Below are 27,006 nucleotides of genomic sequence, written 5' to 3' on the forward strand. Positions count from 1 at the left end.
GAGATAGCATCAGGAACTGGAAAAACTTCCGGAATTAACACATGAGGCTTATAAACCGAAATTAAACGTTTAGCAGCTTTAGTATCAGGAGGACTGGATTCCTCCATATCTAATGCAATCAAAACTTCTTTTAGTAATGAACGAATAAACTCCATTTTAAATAAATATGAGGATTTGTCAGAATCAATATCTGTAGTAGAATCTTCTGATCCAGAAAAAACCTCATCAGAATCAGATAAGTCAGAATGATGACGGTCACCTACAAACTCATCTGAGATGTGAGAAGTCTTGAAAGACCTTTTACGTTTATTGGAAGGAGGAATAACAGACAGAGCCTTCCTAATAGATTTAGAAACAAATTCTTTTACATTAACAGGAACATCCTGAACATTAGATGTTGAAGGAACAACAACAGGTAAAGGATTATTACTAATGGAGACACAATCAGCATTGGAAAGTTTATCATGGCAGCTTTCACAACTACAGCTGGAGGAATAGATACCACAAGTTTACAACATATGCACTTAACTTTGGTAGGACCAGCATCAGGCAACGTCTGTTCATTAGTAGATTTTGATCCAGGGTCGGGATGAGACATCTTGCAATATGTAATAGAAAAAACAACATATAAAGCAAAATTATCAAATTCCTTAAATGACAGTTTCAGGAATGGGAAAGAATACAAAAAAATAAGCTTCTAGAAACCAGAAGCAATGAAGAGAAATGTTTAAATAATGTGAACAAAAAAATGTCTAAATATGCATGCGTAATAGAATACAACTTCCGGTAAAAAATGACTGCGCCAGAAGTGACGGAAATTTTTAGCGCCAAAAAAAGAACGCACCAAAAATATCGAAATAAAAAGGAACATTTCCCGCCCCCGCGAGCTTAACAGCACGCAGGAAAAAAATGGCCAAATGAAAAAATTTTCAAGGTAAGAAAAAATAATTAAATGCATTATCCCAAAAATGAAACTGACAGTCAGAGAATAAGGAATACCGTTTATCCTGAATAAAGGCAAATATAAGTTTATAGACATATATTTAGAACTTTACATATAAAGTTCCCAACCATAGCGCAGAGTGTCACAAAGAATAAGACATACTTACCCCAGGACACTCCTCCACATAAAAGCGGATAGCCAAACCAGTACTGAAACGAGAATCAGTAGAGGTAATGGTATATAAGAGTATATCGTCGATCTGAAAAGGGAGGTAGGAGAAGAAATCTCTACGACCGATAACAGAGAGCCTATGAAAAAGATCCCCTAGAGGTAGACCATTGTTCTCGAATAGGCAATACTCTCTTCACATCCCTCTGACATTCGCTGCACTCTGAGAGGAAAACCGGGCTTCAACCTATTGCGAAGCGCATATCAACGTAGAATCTAAGAACAAACTTACTTCACCACCTCCACGGGAGGCAACGTTTCTAAAACTGAATTGTGGGTGTGGTGAGGGGTGTATTTATAGGCATTTTAAGGTTTGGGAAACTTTGCCCCTCCTGGTAGGAATGTATATCCCATACGTCACTAGCTCATGGACTCTTGCTAATTACATGAAAGAAAATATCCCTGCACAACACACAGAATGAGCAGCACTCATTTGGAAGCACACAGCTAACCTCAAAGTATAAAAACATAATTTATGTAAGAACTTACCTGATAAATTCATTTCTTTCATATTAGCAAGAGTCCATGAGCTAGTGACGTATGGGATATACATTCCTACCAGGAGGGGCAAAGTTTCCCAAACCTTAAAATGCCTATAAATACACCCCTCACCACACCCACAAATCAGTTTAACAAATAGCCAAGAAGTGGGGTGATAAGAAAAAAGTGCAAAAGCATAAAAAATAAGGAATTGGAATAATTGTGCTTTATACAAAAAAAATCATAACCACCACAAAAAAGGGTGGGCCTCATGGACTCTTGCTAATATGAAAGAAATGAATTTATCAGGTAAGTTCTTACATAAATTATGTTTTCTTTCATGTAATTAGCAAGAGTCCATGAGCTAGTGACGTATGGGATGATGACTACCCAAGATGTGGATCTTTCCACGCAAGAGTCACTAGAGAGGGAGGGATAAAATAAAGACAGCCAATTCCTGCTGAAAATAATCCACACCCAAAATAAGTTTAATGAAAACATAAGCAGAAGATTCAAACTGAAACCACTGCCTGAAGTACTTTTCTACCAAAAACTGCTTCAGAAGAAGAAAACACATCAAAATGGTAGAATTTAGTAAAAGTATGCAAAGAGGACCAAGTTGCTGCTTTGCAAATCTGATCAACCGAAGCTTCATTCCTAAACGCCCAGGAAGTAGAAACTGACCTAGTAGAATGAGCTGTAATCCTTTGAGGCGGAGTTTTACCCGACCCAACATAGGCATGATGAAATAAAGATTTCAACCAAGATGCCAAAGAAATGGCAGAAGCTTTCTGGCCTTTTCTAGAACCGGAAAAGATGACAAATAGACTAGAAGTCTTTCGGAAAGACTTAGTAGCTTCAACATAATATTACAAAGCTCTAACAGCATCCAAAGAATGCAATGATTTCTCCTTAGAATTCATAGGATTAGGACATAATGAAGGAACCACAATTTCTCTACTAATGTTGTTAGAATTCACAACCTTAGGTAAAAAATTCAAAAGAAGTTTGCAGCACCGCCTTATCCTGATGAAAAATCAGAAAAGGAGACTCACAAGAAAGAGCAGATAATTCAGAGATTCTTCTGGCAGAAGAGATGGCCAAAAGAAACAAAACTTTCCAAGAAAGTAATTTAATGACCAAAGAATACATGGGTTCAAAAGGAGGAGCTTGAAGAGCCCCCAGAACCAAATTCAAACTCCAAGGAGGAGAAATTGACTTAATGACAGGTTTTATACGAACCAAAGTTTGTACAAAACAATGAATATCAGGAAGATTAGCAATCTTTCTGTGAAAAAGAACAGAAAGGGCAGAGATTTGTCCTTTCAAGGAACTTGCGGACAAACCTTTATCTAAACCATCCTGAAGAAACTGTAAAATTCTCGGTATTCAAAAAGAATGCCAAGAAAAATGATGAGAAAGACACTAAGAAATATGTCTTCCAGACTCTATAATATATCTCTCTAGATACAGATTTACGAGCCTGTCACATAGTATTAATCACAGAGTCAGAGAAACCTCTTTGACCAAGAATCAAGCGTTCAAACTCCATACCTTAAAATTTAAGGATTTGAGATCCTGATGGAAGAAAGGACCTTGCGACAGAAGGTCTGGTCTTAACGGAAGAGTCCACAGCTGGCAAGAGGCCATCCGGACAAGATCCGCATACCAAAACCTGTGAGGCCATGCTGGAGCTACCAGCAGGACAAACGAGCATTCCTTTAGAATCTTGGAGAATACTCTTGGAAGAAGAACTAGAGGCGGAAAGATATAGGCAGGATGATACTTCCAAGGAAGTGATAATGCATCCACTGCCTCCGCCTGAGGATCCCGGGATCTGGACAGATACCAGGGAAGTTTCTTGTTTAGATGAGAAGCCATCAGATCTATTTCTGGGAGTTCCCACATTTGAACAATCTGAAGAAATACCTCTGGGTGAAGAGACCATTCGCCCGGATGCAACGTTTGGCGACTGAGATAATCTGCTTCCCAATTGTCTATACCTGGGATATGAACCGCAGAGATTAGACAGGAGCTGGATTCCGCCCAAACCAAAATTCGAGATACTTCTTTCATAGCCAGAGGACTGTGAGTCCCTCCTTGATGATTGATGTATGCCACAGTTGAGACATTGTCTATCTGAAAACAAATGAACAACTCTCTCTTCAGAAGAGGCCAAGACTGAAGAGCTCTGAAAATTGCACGGAGTTCCAAAATATTGATCGGTAATCTCACCTCCTGAGATTCCCAAACCCCTTGTGCCGTCAGAGACCCCCACACAGCTCCCCAACCTGTAAGACTTGCATCTGTTGAGATTATAGTCCAGGTCGGAAGAACAAAGAAGCCCCCTGAACTAAACGATGGTGATCTGTCCACCACGTCAGAGAGTGTCGTATAATCGGTTTAAAGATATTAATTGAGATATCTTTGTGTAATCCCTGCACCATTGGTTCAGCATACAGAGCTGAAGAGGTCGCATGTGAAAACGAGCAAAGGAGATCGCATCCGATGCAGCAGTCATAAGACCTAAAATTTCCATGCATAAGGCTACCAAAGGGAATGAATGTGACTGAAGGTTTTGACAAGCTGATATCAATGTTAGACTTCTCTTGTCTGACAAAGACAGAGTCATAGACACTGAATCTATCTGGAAACCTAAAAAGGTTACCCTTGTCTGAGGAATCAATGAACTTTTTGATAAATTGATCCTCCAACCATGATCTTGAAGAAACAACACAAGTCGATTCGTATGAGATTCTGCGAAAATGTGAAGACTGAGCAAGTACCAAGATATCGTCCAAAAATAAGGAAATACCAATACCCTGTTCTCTGATTACAGACAGAAGGGCACCGAGAACCTTTGAAAAAATTCTTGGAGCTGATGCTAGGCCAAATGGTAGAGCCACAAAACTGGTAATGCTTGTCTAAAAAGAGAATCTCAGAAACTAAAAGTAATCTGGATGAATCGGAATATGCAGATATGCATCCTGTAAATCTATTGTAGACATATAATGCCCTTGCTAAACAAAAGGCAGGATAGTCCTACAGTTACCATCTTGAATGTTGGTATCCTTACATAACGATTCAATATTGATAGATCCGGAACTGGTCTGAAGGAATTGACCTTCTTTGGTACAATGAAGAGATAGAATAAAACCCCAGCCCCTGTTCCAGAACTGGAACTGGCATAATTACTCCAGCCAACTCTAGATCTGAAACACATTTCAGAAATGCTGAGCCTTTGCTGGGTTTACAGGGACACGGGAAAGAAAAAAATCTCTTTGCAGGAGGCCTTAACTTGAAGCCAATTCTGTACCTTTCTGAAACAATGTTCTGAAACCAGAGATTGTGAACGGAAATGATCCAAATTTCTTTGAAGAAAACGTAATCTGCCCCATACCAGCTGAGCTGGAATGAGGGCCGCACCTTCATGGGTACTTAGGAGCTGGCTTTGGGTTTCTATAAGGCTTGGATATATTCCAAACTGGAAATGGTTTCCAAACTGATACCGCTCCTGAGGATGAAGGATCAGGCTTTTGTTCCTTGTCGTGAGGAAAGGAACGAAAACGATTATTAGACCTAAATTTACCTTAGATTTTTAATCCTTTGGTAAAAAAGTTCCCTTCCCTCCAGTAACAGTTGAGATAAGAGAATCCAACTGAGAACCGAATAATGTATTACCCTGGAAAGAAAGGGATAGCAAAGTAGACTTAGAAGACATATCAGCATTCCAAGTTTTAAGCCATAAAGCTCTTCTAGCTAAAATAGCTAGAGACATATACCTGACATCAACTCTAATGATATCAAAGATGGTATCACAAATAAAATTATTAGCATGTTATAGAATAATAATAATGCTATAAAATTATGATCTGTTACTTGTTGCGCTAAAGCTTCTAACCAAAAAGTTGAAGCTGCAGCAACATCCGCTAAAAATATAGCAGGAGTAGAGACAGCCCCATTAACCTTACGTTTTAGAAGGAGTAAATGAATTACCCAAATTATTCCATTCCCTGGAAATTACTTCAGAAATAGCATCAGGGAGAGAAAACACTTCTGGAATAACTACAGGAGATTTAAAAACCTTATTTAAACGTTTAGATTTAGTATCAAGAGGACCAGAATCCTCTATTTCTAATGCAATTAATACTTCTTTAAGTAAAGAACGAATAAATTCCATCTTGAACAAATACGAAGATTTATCAGCATCAACCTCTGAACCGGAAGAACCATTATCAGTATTAGAATGATGATGTTCATTTAAAAATTCATCTGAAAAAAGAGAAGTTTTAAAAGACTTTTATGTATACTAGAAGGAGAAATAACAGACATAGCCTTCTTAATGGATTTAAAAATAAAATCTCTTATGTTATCAGGAACACTGAGTATTAGATGTTGACGGAACAGCAACAGGTAATGTAACAGTACTAAAGGAAATTTTATCTGCATTAACAAGTTTGTCATGACATGCAATACAAACAACAGCTGGAGAAACAGATACCAAAAGTTTATAGCAGATACACTTAGCTTGGTAGCTCTAGCACCGGGCAGCGATTTTCCTGAAGTATCTTCTGACTCAGTTGCAACGTGGAACATCTTGCAATATGTAATAGAAAAAACAACATATAAAGCAAAATTGATCAAATTCCTTAAATGACAGTTTCAGGAATGGGAAAAAAATGCCAGTGAACAAGCTTCTAGCAACCAGAAGCAATAAATAATGAGACTTAAATAATGTGGAGACAAAAATGACGCCCATATTTTTTAGCGCCAAATAAGACGCCCACATTATTTGGCGCCTAAATGCTTTTGGCGCCAAAAATGACGCCACATCCGGAACGCCGACACTTTTGACGCAAAAAAACGTCAAAAAATGACGCAACTTCCGGCGACACGTATGACGCCGGAAACTGAAATTTTTTTTTGCGCCAAAAAAGTCTGCGCCAAGAATGACGCAATAAAATGAAGCATTTTCAGCCCCCGCGAGCCTAACAGCCCACAGGGAAAAAGTCAAATTTTTTAAGGTAAGAAAAAAATGATTGATTCAAATGCATTATCCCAAATATGAAACTGACTGTCTGAAAATAAGGAATGTTGAACATTCTGAGTCAAGGCAAATAAATGTTTGAATACATATATTTAGAACTTTATAAAAAAGTGCCTAACCATAGCTTAGAGTGTCACAGAAAATAAGCTTACTTACTTACCCCAGGACACTCATCTACATGTTGTAGAAAGCCAAACCAGTACTGAAACGAAAATCAGCAGAGGTAATGGTATATATATATATAAGAGTATATCGTCAATCTGAAAAGGGAGGTAAGAGATGAATCTCTACGACCGATAACAGAGAACCTATGAAATAGACCCCGTAGGAGGAGATCATTGCATTCAAATAGGCAATACTCTCCTCACATCCCTCTGACATTCACTGCACGCTGAGAGGAAAACCGGGCTCCAACCTGCTGCGGAGCGCATATCAACGTAGAATCTAGCACAAACTTACTTCACCACCTCCATAGGAGGCAAAGTTTGTAAAACTGATTTGTGGGTGTGGTGAGGGGTGTATTTATAGGCATTTTAAGGTTTGGGAAACTTTGCCCCTCCTGGTAGGAATGTATATCCCATACGTCACTAGCTCATGGACTCTTGCTAATTACATGAAAGAAATTAAGATTTGGCCAAATGATGATAAGCTCAGGAACTCTAGAAAGGTATTGTGTTACCTTGGCCCTAACTTACAGCCCCACCTGCTAGCTCCCAACCAAAGTGTGACACAGTCAATATGTTTATATTTACACCAGGGGATCAACAAATCTGTTTAAAATTTAGGAGCCAGTAAGAATATTTAAGAGCCAGACATACCTTTAGGAGCCAGACAATGAGCCAGGGGTAAAATTCTAGGAGCCAGTGGTTCTCTGACTACTAGGTTTACACACATATATATTTGTTGTGGGCCTTACAGATAATCGCAAAAAAAAAAGTAATATATAGCCATAAACATCATACAAAGGTTACAACCTATTACTGCAATGACAAATACTAGTGTAAAAGTAAAAAGGATACACTTGTTATAATCCATTTTTCTTTATTATGTTCCTCAGAGATTAAAATGCATATTTGTTATTAGAATATATATACTCACATTCTAAAGAGCCAGATTTGCTCTATAATTACACATTTCTTGTTTTCAGTCTTCAGTATCAAGTGAAACTGGAAACAAGAGCTCCAGTGTCAACATTTTATTTAAAATATATTATCCAAAAACAAAAAAGATACACTAAACATAATGTGTTAGGCCCATCCATATTCCTAAATTCACACTCAAAACAGAATAGGATTATTTAAGCCACTAAGAGTCTGCGGCTCTTTACATTTCAATGAGTGCGATTATTCATTATATATATTTTTTCAACACCTCATTGTATTTCAGATTTCAGTAATTCTTGCATTCTCCCAGCCTCCTTCTCAGATCATTCTGCAGAATGAAGCTATTTTACACGGCTCTCTGCTCTTGCCCACCACTTTCTCTGGAAATGAGATGAAGCTATCAGTGCAGTACCTTAAAAAATCCCTGTAAAATGCTCAGTAATTCTAAAGTGAATGCATCTTATATGTGGTTATTCAAGGGTCAGTAAACAGAGTTATGCTTTGTGGAACAACTTACCCTCTCATTCAGTGCATTGGAGAGGCGGTAAAGAAATCTCACAAGAGTTGCATTTTCATAGCTGCGGATTGGCTGGAGATCAGGGTCACCTCGGTACTCTATGTCGAATCTACGCAATCCATTAATAATCTAATATGAAAATTATAAATATGGTTTAAGAATCTCCAAGATAAGAACAGACCCAGTCCGGCACAATTACGACAGTGATAAAAGGAGCTTTATTGGTGATAGACGAGTTTAAAAATACAAAAGACACATCAAATTGCAAACGAACCAGACAGCTGCTGCTCGGTTAAAAGGTAAACGGCTACAACCATGGCCCGATGACGTCACTGACGCGTTTCAGGTGTTACCCGTAGTTAAGAAAGGTTCCTGTACAATTATGGACCTAAATTGTCAGTAAAACTCATCGCCAACTTTTTTGGATCATAACAAGCACCACATTCACAGAGGAGACCACTTTCCATACTAATCTTAGTTTTAGGTAAGGACGGTACTAGGGGGCTTACAATCATGCAGTATAGTTTTACAGGACAATGAAAGAGATATATAACTAATAATCTAATGTTTATCTGCACAATATTTAAAATATGAGAAACAATATTACCTGTTTGCTATCATTTTGAAATAAAAAGAAACTTTATGCTTACCTGATAAATATATTTCTTTTTTGACACGATGAGTCCATGGATCATCTTAATTACTATTGGGATATTCACCTCCTGGTCAGCAGGAGGTGGCAAAGAGCTGTTAAATATCACCTCCCTTCCCTCCCAACCCAGTCATTCGACTGAAGTAAAGGAGAGAAAGGAAGTAATAAGGTGCAGAGGTGTCTGAAGTTTATAATAACCAACAACCTGTCTTTCAAAAACAGGGAGGGCCGTGGACTCATCGTGTCAAAAAAGATATAAATTTATCAGGTAAGCATAAATTTTCTTTTATGAGTCCACGGAACATCTTAATTACTATTGGGAATCAATACCCAAGCTAGAGTAAACAGATGATACGGGAGGGACAAGACAGGGAACCTAAATGGAAGGCACCACTGCTTGAAGAACCTTTCTCCCAAAAGCGGCAAAAGTGTCAAATTTGTAGAATCTTGAAAAAGTGTGAAGAGAGGACCAAGTAGAAGCCTTGCAAATCTGTTCCACAGAAGCTTCATTTTTGAATGCCTATGAGGAAGCAACAGCCCTCGTGGAATGAGCCGTAACTCTCTTTGGAGGCTGCTGTCCAGCAGTCTCATATGCAAAATGTATAATACTCTTCAGCCAAAAGGAAAGAGAAGTAGTCGTAGCTTTCTGTCCCTTACATTTTCCTGAGAAAACCACAAACAAGGCAGAAGACTGACGAAAATCATTAGTCATCTGCAGGTAAAACTTTAAGGCCCGAACCACGTCCAAACTGTGCAGAAGCCGTTCCTTCTGAGAGGTAGGATTAGGACACAAGGAAGGAACAACAATCTCCTGATTAATGTTCCGATCAGAAACTACCTTAGGAAGAAATCCTAATTTAGTACGTAAAACTACCTTATCTGAATGAAAAATAAGGTAAGGAGACTCATACTGCAACGCTGAGAGCTCTGATACTCTGCGAGCAGAAGAAATAGATATTAAGTTGTTATCTTGGAAAGTTTTATTTCTTGTTGCTAAGGAATGCCTAGGCTCAAACGGAGCCCCTTGAAGAACTTTGAGAACCAAATTAAGACTCCATGGAGGAGTAACTGGCTTGAACACAGGCCTGATCCTGACCAAGACCTGCACATCTGGAACATCTGCCAGACGTTTGTGTAACAAAATAGACAAGGCAGAAATTTGACCCTTTAGGGAACTTGTCGATAATCCTTTCTCCAAACCCTCTTGGAGAAAAGACAAATTTCTAGGAATCCTAACTCTACTCCAAGAGTAGCCCTTGGACTCACACCAATAGAGATATTTACGCCATATCTTATGGTAAATCTTTCTAGTTACAGGTTTATGAGCCTGAATCATGGTCTCTATGACCGATTCTGAAAAGTCTTGCTTGGATAAAATTAAGCGTTCAATCTCCAAGCAGTCAGTTTGAGAGAAACTAGATTTGGGTGAAGGAAGGGCCCTTGAATTAGACGATCCTTCCTCAACGGAAGTCTCCAAGGTGGCAGGGATGACATGTCCACCAGATCTGCATACCAAATCCTGCGCGGCCAAGCCGGTGCAATGAGGATCACCGAGGCCCTCTCCTGCTTGATTCGAGCAATAACCCGAGGAAGAGCAAATGGAGGAAATAGGTATGCTAGACTGAAGGACCAAGGTACCGCCAGGGCATCTATTAATACCGCCTGAGGGTCCCTGGACCTCGACCCGTACCCCGGAAGCTTGGCATTCTGCCGAGATGCCATGAGATCTAATACCGGCTGACCCCATTTGAGAATCAGACTGGAAAACACTTCCGGATGGAGTTCCCACTCCCCCGGATGAAAGGTCTGCCTGCTCAGGAAGTCCGCCTCCCAGATGTCCACCCCTGGGATATGGATCGCCGATAGACAGCAAGAGTGGGTTTCCGCCTACTGGATTATTTTGGTTACTTCTGTCATAGCTAAGGAACTCCTCGTTCCTCCCTGATAATTGATGTAAGCCACTGAAGTTATGTTGTCCGACTGGAACCTGATAAACTGGGCCGAAGGATAACTGGGGCCAGGCCAGAAGAGCATTGAAGATCGCTCTCAGCTCCAGAATGTTTATAGGTAGAAGAGACTCTGAGTATAAACTCCCTGAGCCTTTAGGGAACCCCAGACTGCTCCCCCCATCCTAGAAGGCTGGCGTCTGTTGTCACAATCACTCAAGATGGCCTGCGAAATCAGGTACCCTGGGAGAGATGATCCAGAGACAACCACCATTGAAGAGAATCTCTTGTCTCCTGCTCCAGAGGTATTCAAGTAGACAAATCCGCATAATCTCCGTTCCATTGCCTGAGCATAATCAACTGCAGAGGTCTGAGATGGAACTGAGCAAACGGGATGATGTCCATTGCCGCTACCATCAGCCCGATTAACTCCATACAGTGAGCCACTGATGGCCGAGGAGTGGACTGAAGGGCTAGACAAGTATCGAAAATCTTTGATTTCCTGACATCTGTCAGAAAAATCTTCATTGATAGGGAATCTATTATGGTTCCCAAGAAAGTTACCCTTGTATTTGGGACTAGAACTTTTTCACAGATTTACCTTCCATTCGTGAGATCGTAGGAAGGATAACAAAATCTCCATGTTGGACCTTGCTTGTTGAAAGGATGGCGCCTGGACTATGATGTCGTCCAGATAGAGCGCCGCTGCAATGTCCCGTAACCGAAGCACAGCTAACAGCGATCCCAGAACCTTTGAGAAAATTCTGGGAGCTGTGGCAAGACCGAAGGGAAGAGCCACAAATTGGAAGTGTTTGTCTAGAAAGGCAAACCTTAGAAACTTGTGATGATCCCTGTGAATGGGAAGATGCAAGTACGCGTCCTTTAAATCCACCGTTGTCATAAATTGACCCTCTTGGACCAAAGGGAGAATGGAACGAATAGTCTCCATCTTGAAGGATGGTACTCTGAGGAATTTGTTTAGACTCTTGAGATCTAAAATAGGCCTGAAGGTTCCCTCTTTTTTGGGAACCACAAACAGATTGGAATAAAATCCCAGACCCTGTTCCTGAAATAGAACATGAACTATCACTCCCAGGTCGGAGAGGTCTCCTACACAGTGTAAGAACGCCTCTCTTTTTGTCTGGTCTACAGATAATCTTGAAATCAGAAACCTGCCTCTGGGAGGAAAACTTTTGAACTCTAGTTTGTATCCCTGGGACACTATTTCTACTGCCCAGGGATTCTGAACATCTCAAACACAAGCCTGAGCGAAGTCTGCCCCCTACAAGATCCGGTCCCGGATTGGGGGCAGGCCTTTCATTCTGTCTTTGATTCAATAGCAGGCTTCTTGGATTGTTTTCCCTTATTCCAAGACTGATTGGGTCTCCATGAAGGTTTAAGACTGTTCCTGCGAAAATTACTCTGTCGTCCCTTTTGTTTGTTTCTCTTATCCCGAGGGAGAAGATGACCCTTACCACCCGTAATATCAGAGATAATTTCCGTCAAGCCAGGTCCAAACAAGGTCCTTGTATGGAATCACTAACAGCTTAGACTTAGAGGATGCATCCGCAGACCAAGGTTTTAACCATAAGGATCTGCGTGCCAGAACAGAGAAACCAGAAATCTTTGCTCCCAGTTTGATAACTTGAAGGGAAGCATCCATAATAAAGGAATTAGCCAATTTAAGAGCTTTTATCCTATCCTGGATCTCATCCAGGGAAGTTTCTGTCCTGATAGCGTCAGACAACGCATCAAACCAATATGCCGCCGCACTAGTGACGGTAGCAATGCACACAGCTGGCTGCCATTGTAAGCCCTGGTGTACATACATCTTTTTGAGTAACCCTTCAAATTTTTTGTCCATAGGATCTTTGAAAGCACAACTATCCTCTATGGGAATAGTAGTTCTCTTGGCTAAGGTGGAAACAGCTCCTTCCACCTTGGGGACTGTTTGCCAAGCCTCCTTAACAGAGTCGGCTATGGGAAACATCTTTTTAGATATAGGAGATGGGGAAAAAGGTATACCCGGTCTCTCCCATTCCTTACCAATGATCTCAGAAGCTCGGTCTGGTACCGGAAAAACATCTATTGAGGAGGGTACCTCAAAATATTTGTTCAGCTTACTGGATTTCTTAGGATTAACAACGACTGTGGATTCGCTGTCGTCCAATGTAGCTAAAATCTTAAGTAACAGACGAGATGCTCTAGCTTAAACCTGAAAGATACAACTTCAGTATCAGCAAGAGGAATTACACTGTCAGAATCTGAAATTTCACCTTCAGATGCTACTACATTATCCTCCTCAGGCTTCTGTGAGGGGATATCTGAAATAGCAACAACTGTGTCAGAAACCTCGCTTGCTGAATGTCTGATTTTCCTCTTACGCTTACCCTGTAACATTGGGAAAGCAGACAACGCATCTGAAACTGCAGAAGACATGAGAGAAGCAATGTCTTTTAAAGTGACTCCCGCGGGAGCTAGAGAGGAAGCGCAGGGCACTGCATGAGAGGGCAGTAAAATTTGGGACGCATGAGGAGAAAGTTGCGGCATATATTGAACCTCGTCATTAGAGTCCTGGACAACATCTGCTTTAGAAAAAGTTGGCTCAGAAAAAAGTTTATCCCTGTAATTTAAAGTCCTCTCAATACACCAGAAAGGGATTGGTGGCTCCACATTGGCATCAAAACACAAGGAACAAGTGACATTTTGTAATGCTCCTTGGTCCATTTCTGATTCACAATAGTACAATTATCAAATAAAAACCTTAATTTTGTAATAAAAATTTTTAAGTGGAAAAACGTTACTGGCCCTTAAATTTTAAAATGTTACTTTTTTACTGGAGATTGTAAAACGCACTAAATAGGCCAGAAAAAAACAATATGACACCTCGACACCTCAGCAGCTTTGCTGAGGTGCCTATCCGACTCGCTAAAACCAGAGCTTTTTTTCTCACTTCCTGGAAAACGATCCAGACTCAGCAAAAGAACAATGCAGTTGCTTTCCGGTCCTAGAAACGAATGCTTAACGAAGAATCATGCGTTTCTAGGCAGAGCTTGAAAATTTCGGAGCTGACTTTATCTCCACACTGAGGCGCATTGGAATTAAAGTTAAACCGCCGTGAGACTTAACCACCAGAGCCATAATAAATACTATTCTCCCAGCCCCAGTGCCTGCATCCTAATGCTGTCCAAGTTCTCTCCAGTCTATGACAGTTTACAGTATCCCCAATAATAAAGTGCCCTCTTTTAACTAAGCCCTTTATATTGTATATTTCTGTGTAATGAAGTGCTCCCTTCTTTCTGAGTGTCTCTGATATCCCAGAAATAATAAAGTAGCACTTACCTCATATATCTGCCTGACAGCAAGGCAGTTCACCAGGTATGAGAGGTCCTCTCTCTCACATGGACCTGTGAAAGAAAGGAAATTCCTGAGTAAATATCCCTCAGGTTTTCAGGGTTAGGGCAGCATCAATATATGGGAGGCGCAGTGAGAATTATGTCCCACAAGTTCCCATTGCTCTAAAGCCACCACTGCTCTACTGAAGAGACTGATATGACTACGGCTACACCCTAGGATAGAGCAGCACAATCTTGTACCACTTTAAAAATAATAAACTCTTGATTGAAGAATCTTAACTAACACCTAACGTTACCACTTCCTAGCACTAATGTAGGCAAAGAGAATGACTGGGTTGGGAGGTGATATTTAACAGCTTTTGCTGTTGTGCTCTTTGCCGCCTCCTGCTGACCAGGAGGTGAATATTCCAATAGTAATTAAGATATATATATATATATATATATATATATATATATACATACACACACCTCATGGTTCATTTGGGGTGGATGCCAGAGGATTGGCGGGGTGCCTTCCTTGAACCCCTCAGGCGGAGGCAAAAGAAATAGTGTAGATGGGGGAAATTACATTACTTCGGGCTTTACACACAGCCGCTTGGGTACTGTCCGTTTAACCCGCATTCCTTATTTTACCCATAACATATTTATATTTTTAACAAAGAGAAAATTGAGCCTTACTCTGGCCTGACACATTTATATCTTACCTGGTATCTGCCTAAGGATGTCAGTACAAGTCCATCATCACTAACTTCACAGTCTGGCAAATGATTCCTCCCATTTTCATCCTGTGAACTTCCAAAGTTCACGGTGAGCTGACCAAGTTGGGAAACATTTAGCTAAATGCAAAGAAGCCACAGGTAAGTACGCTAAAACCACTAACGTTTCAGTGTTGAACACATTGAAAAAAAAATCTTACTAATTAATTAGTATCGTAAGGAGAAGAGCTAAAAGGGACATGAAACCCAAATATTTTCTTTCATGATTCAGACAGAACATACAATTTTAAACAACTTTCCAATTTATTTCTATTATCAAATGTGCTCCATTCTCTTGGTATCCTTTGCTGAAAGAATACCTAGGTAAGCTCAGGAGAAGCAGTACATTACTGAGAGCTAACTGCCTATTGGTGGCTGCACATACAGTATATGACTCTTGTGATTAGCTCACTAGATGTGTTCCGCTAGCCCCCATTAGTGCATTGCTGCTCCAACAAAGTATACTAACAGAACAAAGCAAATTTGATAATAGAAGTAAATTGGAAAGTTGTTTAAAATTGTATGCTCTATCTGAATCATGAAAGAAACATTTTGGGTTTCATGTCCCTTTAAAAATGTAAAATGTAGTTTCCTCACATTTTGAGTATTACCAGGACAAGGAAGATTCCACTGTTAATTAAATGCTCCAATCACTCTAAAAAAATTGCTGGCTTAGGGAGGTTTTCCGGTCCAACACTCGTAGGGGAAGCCCTCATAAAATTGTATAAAAGTGACAAGCTGTCTCCCATTGAAAGAATGAGAGTTCTCTGCTATGTGAAAGTTTGCAATGGAGAATGATGTACACAGGCAGAACCCGGGATATGTTTAAACTTTAATATTTACGCATAATACAAATTAAATTACACTGTTTTTAGTGCACTATACCTCAAAAATCTGTTTTTTTCGTGTGCCTAGGTTTTCCTTTCAGAGTAATTACTGTTTTGAATTTAACATAATGTGAGATCTGTATGGCTAAAAACAGAATTTATGTTTACCTGATAAATTTCTTTCTCCAACGGTGTGTCCGGTCCACTGCGTCATCCTTACTTGTGGGATATTCTCTTCCCCAACAGGAAATGGCAAAGAGCCCAGCAAAGCTGGTCACATGATCCCTCCTAGGCTCCGCCTACCCCAGTCATTCGACCGACGTTAAGGAGGAATATTTGCATAGGAGAAACCATATGGTACCGTGGTGACTGTAGTTAAAGAAAATAAATTATCAGGCCTGATTAAAAAACCAGGGCGGGCCGTGGACCGGACACACCGTTGGAGAAAGAAATTTATCAGGTAAACATAAATTCTGTTTTCTCCAACATAGGTGTGTCCGGTCCACGGCGTCATCCTTACTTGTGGGAACCAATACCAAAGCTTTAGGACACGGATGAAGGGAGGGAGCAAATCAGGTCACCTAAATGGAAGGCACCACGGCTTGCAAAACCTTTCTCCCAAAAATAGCCTCAGAAGAAGCAAAAGTATCAAACTTGTAAAATTTGGTAAAAGTGTGCAGTGAAGACCAAGTCGCTGCCCTACATATCTGATCAACAGAAGCCTCGTTCTTGAAGGCCCATGTGGAAGCCACAGCCCTAGTGGAATGAGCTGTGATTCTTTCGGGAGGCTGCCGTCCGGCAGTCTCGTAAGCCAATCTGATGATGCTTTTAATCCAAAAAGAGAGAGAGGTAGAAGTTGCTTTTTGACTTCTCCTTTTACCTGAATAAACAACAAACAAGGAAGATGTTTGTCTAAAATCCTTTGTAGCATCTAAATAGAATTTTAGAGCGCGAACAACATCCAAATTGTGCAACAAACGTTCCTTCTTTGAAACTGGTTTTGGACACAGAGAAGGTACGATAATCTCCTGGTTAATGTTTTTGTTAGAAACAACTTTTGGAAGAAAACCAGGTTTAGTACGTAAAACCACCTTATCTGCATGGAACACCAGATAAGGAGGAGAACACTGCAGAGCAGATAATTCTGAGACTCTTCTAGCAGAAGAAATTGCAACTAAAAACAAAACTTTCCAAGATAATAACTTAATATCAACGGAATGTAAGGGTTCAAACGGAACCCCCTGAAGAACTGAAAGAACTAAATTGAGACTCCAAGGAGGAGTCAAAGGTTTGTAAACAGGCTTGATTCTAACCAGAGCCTGAACAAAGGCTTGAACATCTGGCACAGCTGCCAGCTTTTTGTGAAGTAACACCGACAAGGCAGAAATCTGTCCCTTCAGGGAACTTGCAGATAATCCTTTTTCCAATCCTTCTTGAAGGAAGGATAGAATCCTAGGAATCTTAACCTTGTCCCAAGGGAATCCTTTAGATTCACACCAACAGATATATTTTTTCCAAATTTTGTGGTAAATCTTTCTAGTTACAGGCTTTCTGGCCTGAACAAGAGTATCGATAACAGAATCTGAGAATCCTCGCTTCGATAAAATCAAGCGTTCAATCTCCAAGCAGTCAGCTGGAGTGAAACCAGATTCGGATGTTCGAACGGACCCTGAACAAGAAGGTCTCGTCTCAAAGGTAGCTTCCAAGGTGGAGCCGATGACATATTCACCAGATCTGCATACCAAGTCCTGCGTGGCCACGCAGGAGCTATCAAGATCACCGACGCCCTCTCCTGATTGATCCTGGCTACCAGCCTGGGGATGAGAGGAAATGGCGGGAACACATAAGCTAGTTTGAAGGTCCAAGGTGCTACTAGTGCATCCACTAGAGCCGCCTTGGGATCCCTGGATCTGGCCCCGTAGCAAGGAACTTTGAAGTTCTGACGAGAGGCCATCAGATCCATGTCTGGAATGCCCCACAGGTGAGTGACTTGGGCAAAGATTTCCGGATGGAGTTCCCACTCCCCCGGATGCAATGTCTGACGACTCAGAAAATCCGCTTCCCAATTTTCCACTCCTGGGATGTGGATAGCAGACAGGTGGCAGGAGTGAGACTCCGCCCATAGAATGATTTTGGTCACTTCTTCCATCGCTAGGGAACTCCTTGTTCCCCCCTGATGGTTGATGTACGCAACAGTTGTCATGTTGTCTGATTGAAACCGTATGAACTTGGTCCTCGCTAGCTGAGGCCAGGCCTTGAGAGTATTGAATATCGCTCTCAGTTCCAGAATATTTATCGGTAGAAGAGATTCTTCCCGAGACCAAAGACCCTGAGCTTTCAGGGGTCCCCAGACCGCGCCCCAGCCCATCAGACTGGCGTCGGTCGTGACAATGACCCACTCTGGTCTGCGGAATGTCATCCCTTGTGACAGGTTGTCCAGGGACAGCCACCAACGGAGTGAGTCTCTGGTCCTCTGATTTATTTGTATCTTCGGAGACAAGTCTGTATAGTCCCCATTCCACTGACTGAGCATGCACAGTTGTAATGGTCTTAGATGAATGCGCGCAAAAGGAACTATGTCCATTGCCGCTACCATCAGCCCGATCACCTCCATGCACTGAGCTATGGAAGGAAGAGGAACGGAATGAAGTATCCGACAAGAGTCTAGAAGTTTTGTTTTTCTGACCTCTGTCAGAAAAATCCTCATTTCTAAGGAGTCTATAATTGTTCCCAAGAAGGGAACCCTTGTTGACGGGGATAGAGAACTCTTTTCCACGTTCACTTTCCATCCGTGAGATCTGAGAAAGGCCAGGACGATGTCCGTGTGAGCCTTTGCTTGAGGAAGGGACGACGCTTGAATCAGAATGTCGTCCAAGTAAGGTACTACCGCAACGCCCCTTGGTCGTAGCACAGCTAGAAGGGACCCTAGTACCTTTGTGAAAATCCTTGGAGCAGTGGCTAATCCGAAAGGAAGCGCCACGAACTGGTAATGTTTGTCCAGGAATGCGAACCTTAGGAACCGATGATGTTCCTTGTGGATAGGAATATGTAGATACGCATCCTTTAAATCCACCGTGGTCATGAATTGACCTTCCTGGATGGAAGGAAGAATAGTTCGAATGGTTTCCATCTTGAACGATGGAACCTTGAGAAACTTGTTTAAGATCTTGAGATCTAAGATTGGTCTGAACGTTCCCTCTTTTTTGGGAACTATGAACAGATTGGAGTAGAACCCCATCCCTTGTTCTCTTAATGGAACTGGATGAATCACTCCCATTTTTAACAGGTCTTCTACACAATGTAAGAACGCCTGTCTTTTTATGTGGTCTGAAGACAACTAAGACCTGTGGAACCTTCCCCTTGGGGGAAGTCCCTTGAATTCCAGAAGATAACCTTGGGAGACTATTTCTAGCGCCCAAGGATCCAGAACATCTCTTGCCCAAGCCTGAGCGAAGAGAGAGAGTCTGCCCCCCACCAGATCCGGTCCCGGATCGGGGGCCAACATTTCATGCTGTCTTGGTAGCAGTGGCAGGTTTCTTGGCCTGCTTTCCCTTGTTCCAGCCTTGCATTGGTCTCCAAGCTGGCTTGGCTTGAGAAGTATTACCCTCTTGCTTAGAGGACGTAGCACTTTGGGCTGGTCCGTTTTTACGAAAGGGACGAAAATTAGGTCTATTTTTTGCCTTGAAAGGCCGATCCTGAGGAAGGGCGTGGCCCTTACCCCCAGTGATATCAGAGATAATCTCTTTCAAGTCAGGGCCAAACAGCGTTTTCCCCTTGAAAGGAATGTTAAGTAGCTTGTTCTTGGAAGACGCATCAGCCGACCAAGATTTCAACCAAAGCGCTCTGCGCGCCACAATAGCAAACCCAGAATTCTTAGCCGCTAACCTAGCCAATTGCAAAGTGGCGTCTAGGGTGAAAGAATTAGCCAATTTGAGAGCATTGATTCTGTCCATAATCTCCTCATAAGGAGGAGAATCACTATCGAGCGTCTTTATCAGCTCATCGAACCAGAAACATGCGGCTGTAGCGACAGGGACAATGCATGAAATTGGTTGTAGAAGGTAACCCTGCTGAACAAACATCTTTTTAAGCAAACCTTCTAATTTTTTATCCATAGGATCTTTGAAAGCACAACTATCCTCTATGGGTATAGTGGTGCGTTTGTTTAAAGTGGAAACCGCTCCCTCGACCTTGGGGACTGTCTGCCATAAGTCCTTTCTGGGGTCGACCATAGGAAACAATTTTTTAAATATGGGGGGAGGGACGAAAGGAATACCGGGCCTTTCCCATTCTTTATTAACAATGTCCGCCACCCGCTTGGGTATAGGAAAAGCTTCTGGGAGCCCCGGCACCTCTAGGAACTTGTCCATTTTACATAGTTTCTCTGGGATGACCAACTTTTCACAATCATCCAGAGTGGATAATACCTCCTTAAGCAGAATGCGGAGATGTTCCAACTTAAATTTAAATGCAATCACATCAGGTTCAGCCTGTTGAGAAATGTTCCCTGAATCAGTAATTTCTCCCTCAGACAAAACCTCCCTGGCCCCATCAGACTGGGTTAGGGGCCCTTCAGAGATATTAATATCAGCGTCGTCATGCTCTTCAGTATCTAAAACAGAGCAGCCACGCTTACGCTGACAAGGGTTCATTTTGGCTAAAATGTTTTTGACAGAATTATCCATTACAGCCGTTAATTGTTGCATAGTAAGGAGTATTGGCGCGCTAGATATACTAGGGGCCTCCTGAGTGGGCAAGACTCGTGTAGACGAAGGAGGGAATGATGCAGTACCATGCTTACTCCCCTCACTTGAGGAATCATCTTGGGCATCATTGTCATTATCACATAAATCACATTTATTTAAATGAATAGGAATTCTGGCTTCCCCACATTCAGAACACAGTCTATCTGGTAGTTCAGACATGTTAAACAGGCATAAACTTGATAACAAAGTACAAAAACGTTTTAAAATAAAACCGTTACTGTCACTTTAAATTTTAAACTGAACACACTTTATTACTGCAATTGCGAAAAAACATGAAGGAATTGTTCAAAATTCACCAAATTTTCACCACAGTGTCTTAAAGCCTTAAAAGTATTGCACACCAAATTTGGAAGCTTTAACCCTTAAAATAACGGAACCGGAGCCGTTTTAAACTTTAACCCCTTTACAGTCCCTGGTATCTGCTTTGCTGAGACCCAACCAAGCCCAAAGGGGAATACGATACCAAATGACGCCTTCAGAAAGTCTTTTCTAAGTATCAGAGCTCCTCTCACATGCGACTGCATGCCATGCCTCTCAAAAACAAGTGCGCCACACCGGCGCGAAAATGAGGCTCTGCTTAAGCTTTGGGAAAGCCCCTAAGGAATAAGGTGTCTAATACAGTGCCTGCCGATATTATTATATCAAAAATACCCAGATAAAATGATTCCTCAAGGCTAAATATGTGTTAATAATGAATCGATTTAGCCCAGAAACAGTCTACAGTCTTAATAAGCCCTTGTGAAGCCCTTATTTATGATCGTAATAAACATGGCTTACCGGATCCCATAGGGAAAATGACAGCTTCCAGCATTACATCGTCTTGTTAGAATGTGTCATACCTCAAGCAGCAAGAGACTGCACACTGTTCCCCCAACTGAAGTTAATTGCTCTCAACAGTCCTGTGTGGAACAGCCATGGATTTTAGTTACGGTTGCTAAAATCATTTTCCTCATACAAACAGAAATCTTCATCTCTTTTCTGTTTCTGAGTAAATAGTACATACCAGCACTATTTCAAAATAACAAACTCTTGATTGAATAATAAAAACTACAGTTAAACACTAAAAAACTCTAAGCCATCTCCGTGGAGATGTTGCCTGTACAACGGCAAAGAGAATGACTGAGGTAGGCGGAGCCTAGGAGGGATCATGTGACCAGCTTTGCTGGGCTCTTTGCCATTTCCTGTTGGGGAAGAGAATATCCCACAAGTAAGGATGACGCCGTGGACCGGACACACCTATGTTGGAGAAATGTTTACAGAATTATGCTGGGATTTGAGAGAAAACAGAATTCATGCTTACCTGATAAATTACTTTCTCCAACGGTGTGTCCGGTCCACGGCGTCATCCTTACTTGTGGGAATATCTCTTCCCCAACAGGAAATGGCAAAGAGCCCAGCAAAAGCTGTCCATATAGTCCCTCCTAGGCTCCGCCCACCCCAGTCATTCGACCGACGGACAGGAGGAAAAAAACAGGAGAAACTATAGGTTGCCGTGGTGACTGTAGTTAGAGAAAATAATTCATCAAACCTGATTCAAAAAACCAGGGCGGGCCGTGGACCGGACACACCGTTGGAGAAAGTAATTTATCAGGTAAGCATAAATTCTGTTTTCTCCAACATTGGTGTGTCCGGTCCACGGCGTCATCCTTACTTGTGGGAACCAATACCAAAGCTTTAGGACACGGATGAAGGAAGGGAGCAAATCAGGTTACCTAAACAGAAGGCACCACGGCTTGCAAAACCTTTCTCCCAAAAATAGCCTCCGAAGAAGCAAAAGTATAAAATTTGTAAAATTTGGCAAAAGTGTGCAGGGAAGACCAAGTCGCTGCCTTACATATCTGATCAACAGAAGCCTCGTTCTTGAAGGCCCATGTGGAAGCCACAGCCCTAGTAGAGTGAGCTGTGATTCTTTCAGGAGGCTGCCGTCCGGCAGTCTCGTAAGCCAATCGGATGATGCTTTTAAGCCAAAAGGAAAGAGAGGTAGAAGTCGCTTTTTGACCTCTCCTTTTACCAGAATAGACGACAAACAGAGAAGATGTTTGTCTGAACTCTTTTGTAGCTTCTAAATAGAATTTTAGAGCACGGACTACATCTAAATTGTGTAACAAACGTTCCTTCTTTGAAACTGGATTCGGACACAAAGAAGGTACAACTATCTCCTGGTTAATATTTTTGTTGGAAACAACCTTTGGAAGAAAACCAGGCTTAGTACGCAAAACAACCTTATCTGAATGGAACACCAGATAGGGCGGAGTACACTGCAGAGCAGATAACTCAGAAACTCTTCTAGCAGAAGAAATAGCAACCAAAAACAAAACTTTCCAAGATAACAACTTAATATCTATGGAATGTAAAGGTTCAAACGGAACTCCTTGGAGAACTGAAAGAACTAGATTTAGACTCCAGGGAGGAGTCAAAGGTCTGTAAACAGGCTTGATCCTAACCAGAGCCTGAACAAATGCTTGAACATCTGGCACAGCTGCCAGTCGTTTGTGTAACAAGACAGATAAAGCAGAAATCTGTCCCTTTAGAGAACTCGCTGATAATCCCTTATCCAAACCTTCTTGGAGAAAAGAAAGGATCCTAGGAATTTTGATCTTACTCCATGAGAATCCCTTGGATTCACACCAACAGATATATCTTTTCCATATCTTATGGTAAATTTTTCTAGTTACAGGTTTTCTGGCTTGTACCAGAGTATCTATTACAGAATCCGAAAACCCACGCTTAGATAAAATCAAGCGTTCAATTTCCAAGCCGTCAGCTGGAGGGAAACTAGATTTGGATGTTCGAATGGACCTTGTACTAGAAGATCCTGTCTCAAAGGTAGCTTCCATGGTGGAGCCGATGACATATTCACCAGGTCTGCATACCAAGCTATCAAGATCACCGAGGCCCTCTCCTGCTTGATCCTGGCTACCAGCCTGGGAATGAGAGGAAACGGTGGAAACACATAAGCTAGGTTGAAGGTCCAAGGCGCTACTAATGCATCCACTAGAGTCGCCTTGGGATCCCTGGATCTGGACCCGTAGCAAGGAACCTTGAAGTTCTGACGAGACGCCATCAGATCCATGTCTGGAATGCCCCATAATTGAGTCAACTGGGCAAATATCTCCGGGTGGAGTTCCCACTCCCCCGGATGGAATGTCTGACGACTCAGATAATCCGCCTCCCAGTTTTCCACTCCTAGGATGTGGATCGCAGATAGGTGGCAGGAGTGATCCTCCGCCCATTTTATGATTTTGGTCACTTCTCTCATCGCCAGGGAACTCCTTGTTCCCCCCTGATGGTTGATGTAAGCAACAGTCGTCATGTTGTCTGATTGGAATCTTATGAATCTGGCCCTTGCTAGTTGAGGCCAAGCCCTGAGAGTATTGAATATCGCTCTCAGTTCCAGAATGTTTATCGGGAGAAGAGACTCTTCCCGAGACCATAGCCCCTGAGCTTTCAGGGAGTCCCAGACCGCGCCCCAGCCCACTAGACTGGCGTCGGTAGTGACGATGACCCACTCTGGTCTGCGGAAGCTCATTCCCTGGGACAGGTGATCCTGGGTTAGCCACCAACGGAGTGAGTCTCTGGTCTTCTGATCTACTTGAATCACTGGAGACAAGTCTGTATAGTCCCCATTCCACTGTTTCAGCATGCACAGTTGTAATGGTCTTAGATGAATTCGCGCAAAAGGAACTATGTCCATTGCTGCAACCATCAATCCTACCACTTCCATGCACTGAGCTACGGAAGGACGTGGAATAGAATGAAGAACTTGACAAGCGTTTAGAAGTTTTGACTTTCTGACTTCTGTCAGGAAAATCTTCATTTCTAAAGAATCTATTATTGTTCCCAAGAAAGGAACTCTTGTCGACGGAGACAGGGAACTTTTTTCTATGTTCACCTTCCAACCGTGAGATCTGAGAAAGGCCAGAACAATGTCTGAGTGAGCCTTTGCCTTTGAAAGAGACGACGCTTGTATCAGAATGTCGTCCAAGTAAGGTACTACTGCAATGCCCCTTGGTCTTAGAACCGCTAGAAGGGACCCGAGTACCTTTGTGAAAATCCTTGGAGCAGTGGCTAACCCGAATGGGAGGGCCACAAACTGGTAATGTTTGTCCAGAAAGGCGAACCTTAGGAACTGATGATGATGATCTTTGTGGATAGGAATATGTAGATACGCATCCTTTAGATTCACGGTAGTCATAAATTGACCCTCCTGGATTGTAGGTAGAATCGTTCGAATGGTTTCCATTTTGAACGATGGTACTCTGAGAAATTTGTTTAGAATCTTTAAATCCAGAATTGGTCTGAAAGTTCCCTCTTTTTTGGGAACTACGAACAGATTTGAGTAAAATCCCATTCCTTGTTCCGCCGTTGGAACTGGGTGTATCACTCCCATCTTTAACAGGACTTCTACACAATGTAAGAATGTCTGTCTCTTTATTTGGTTTGAGGATAAGTGAGACATGTGGAACCTTCCCCTTGGGGGTAGTTCCTTGAATTCCAGAAGATAACCCTGAGAAACTATTTCTAGTGCCCAGGGATCCTGAACATCTCTTGCCCAAGCCTGAGCAAAGAGAGAGAGTCTGCCCCCTACTAGATCCGGTCCCGGATCGGGGGCTACTCCTTCATGCTGTCTTGTTAGCAGCAGCAGGCTTCTTGGCCTGCTTACCCTTGTTCCAGCCTTGCATCGGTTTCCAGGCTGGTTTGGTTTGTGAAGCATTACCCTCTTGTTTAGAGGATGCGGAATTGGAAGCCGGTCCGTTCCTGAAATTGCGAAAGGAACGAAAATTAGACTTATTCTTAGCTTTGAAAGGCCTATATTGTGGAAGGGCGTGGCCCTTTCCCCCAGTGATGTCTGAGATAATCTCTTTCAATTCTGGCCCAAAGAGAGTTTTACCCTTGAAGGGGATATTGAGCAATTTTGTCTTGGAAAATACATCCGCTGACCAAGACTTTAGCCAAAGCGCTCTGCGCGCCACAATTGCAAACCCTGAATTTTTTGCCGCTAATCTAGCTATTTGCAAAGCGGCATCTAAAATAAAAGAATTAGCCAACTTGAGTGCGTGAACTCTGTCCATAACCTCCTCATACGGAGTCTCTCTACTGAGCGACTTTTCTAGTTCCTCGAACCAGAACCACGCTGCTGTAGTGACAGGAACAATGCACGAAATGGGTTGCAGGAGGTAACCTTGCTGTACAAAAATCTTTTTAAGCAAACCCTCCAATTTTTTATCCATAGGATCTTTGAAAGCACAATTATCCTCGATAGGAATAGTAGTGCGCTTGTTTAGAGTAGAAACTGCCCCCTCGACCTTAGGGACTGTCTGCCATAAGTCCTTTCTGGGGTCGACCATAGGAAATAATTTCTTAAATATAGGAGGGGGGACAAAAGGTATGCCGGGCTTCTCCCACTCCTTATTCACTATATATCCGCCACCCGCTTGGGTATAGGAAAAGCGTCAGGGTGCACCGGAACCTCTAGGAACTTTGCATAATTTTTCTGGAATGACCAGGTTGTCACAATCATCCAGAGTAGATAACACCTCCTTAAGCAGTGCGCGGAGATGCTCTAATTTAAATTTAAATGTCACAACATCAGGTTCTGCCTGTTGAGCAATTTTACCTGAATCTGAAATTTCCCCATCCGACAAAACCTCCCTCATGACCCCTTCAGATTGGTGTGAGGGTATGACAGAGCAATTATCATCAGCGCCCTCCTGCTCTACAGTGTTTAAAACAGAGCAATCACGCTTTCTCTGATATGCAGGCATTTTGGATAAAATATTTGCTATGGAGTTATCCATTACTGCCGTTAATTGTTGCATAGTAATAAGCATTGGCGCGCTAGAAGTACTAGGGGCCTCCTGCGTGGGCAAAACTGGTGTAGACACAGAAGGAGATGATGTAGAACTATGTCTACTCCCTTCATCTGATGAATCATCTTGGGCAACTTTACTATCTGTGGCAGTACTGTCCTTACTTTGTTTGGAAGCTATGGCACAATTATCACACAATTTTGAAGGGGGAGACACATTGATCTTCATACATATAGAACATAGCTTATCTGAAGGTGCAGACATGTTAAACAGGCTTAAACTTGTCAAGAAAGTACAAAAACCGTTACTGTCTCTTTAAATTTTAAACAGGGCACATTTTATTACTGAATATGTGAAAAAGTATGAAGGAATTGTTCAAAATTTTCACCACAGTGTCTTAAAGCATTAAAAGTATTGCACACCAATTTTCAGAGCATTAACCCTTAAAATAAAGAAACCGGAGCCGGTTACAGTTTTAACCCCTCTACAGTCCCAGCTACAGCCTTTGCTGCGACTTTACCAAACCCAGGGGGGAATACGATACCAAATGAAGCCTTCTAGGAACTTTTCCAACCA

At 42.0% G+C, this 27,006-nt stretch overlaps 1 protein-coding gene across 2 annotated transcripts in view; it reads right to left on the minus strand.

The window, feature by feature from the left end:
• Positions 1 to 27,006, minus strand: part of SMPD4 (sphingomyelin phosphodiesterase 4) — a 130,514-nt gene that overhangs the window by 12,285 nt on the left and 91,223 nt on the right. For both annotated transcript variants that reach the window (XM_053701984.1, XM_053701983.1), the window contains 2 exons: positions 14,977 to 15,108; positions 8,319 to 8,447 (listed from right to left, as the gene is read on the minus strand). In XM_053701984.1, the coding sequence (XP_053557959.1) occupies positions 8,319 to 8,447; positions 14,977 to 15,108 (261 nt within the window). The remainder of the gene's footprint in view (positions 1 to 8,318; positions 8,448 to 14,976; positions 15,109 to 27,006) is intronic.

This window comes from Bombina bombina, chromosome 2, assembly GCF_027579735.1.
Source record: "Bombina bombina isolate aBomBom1 chromosome 2, aBomBom1.pri, whole genome shotgun sequence".
NCBI lineage: Eukaryota > Metazoa > Chordata > Amphibia > Anura > Bombinatoridae > Bombina > Bombina bombina.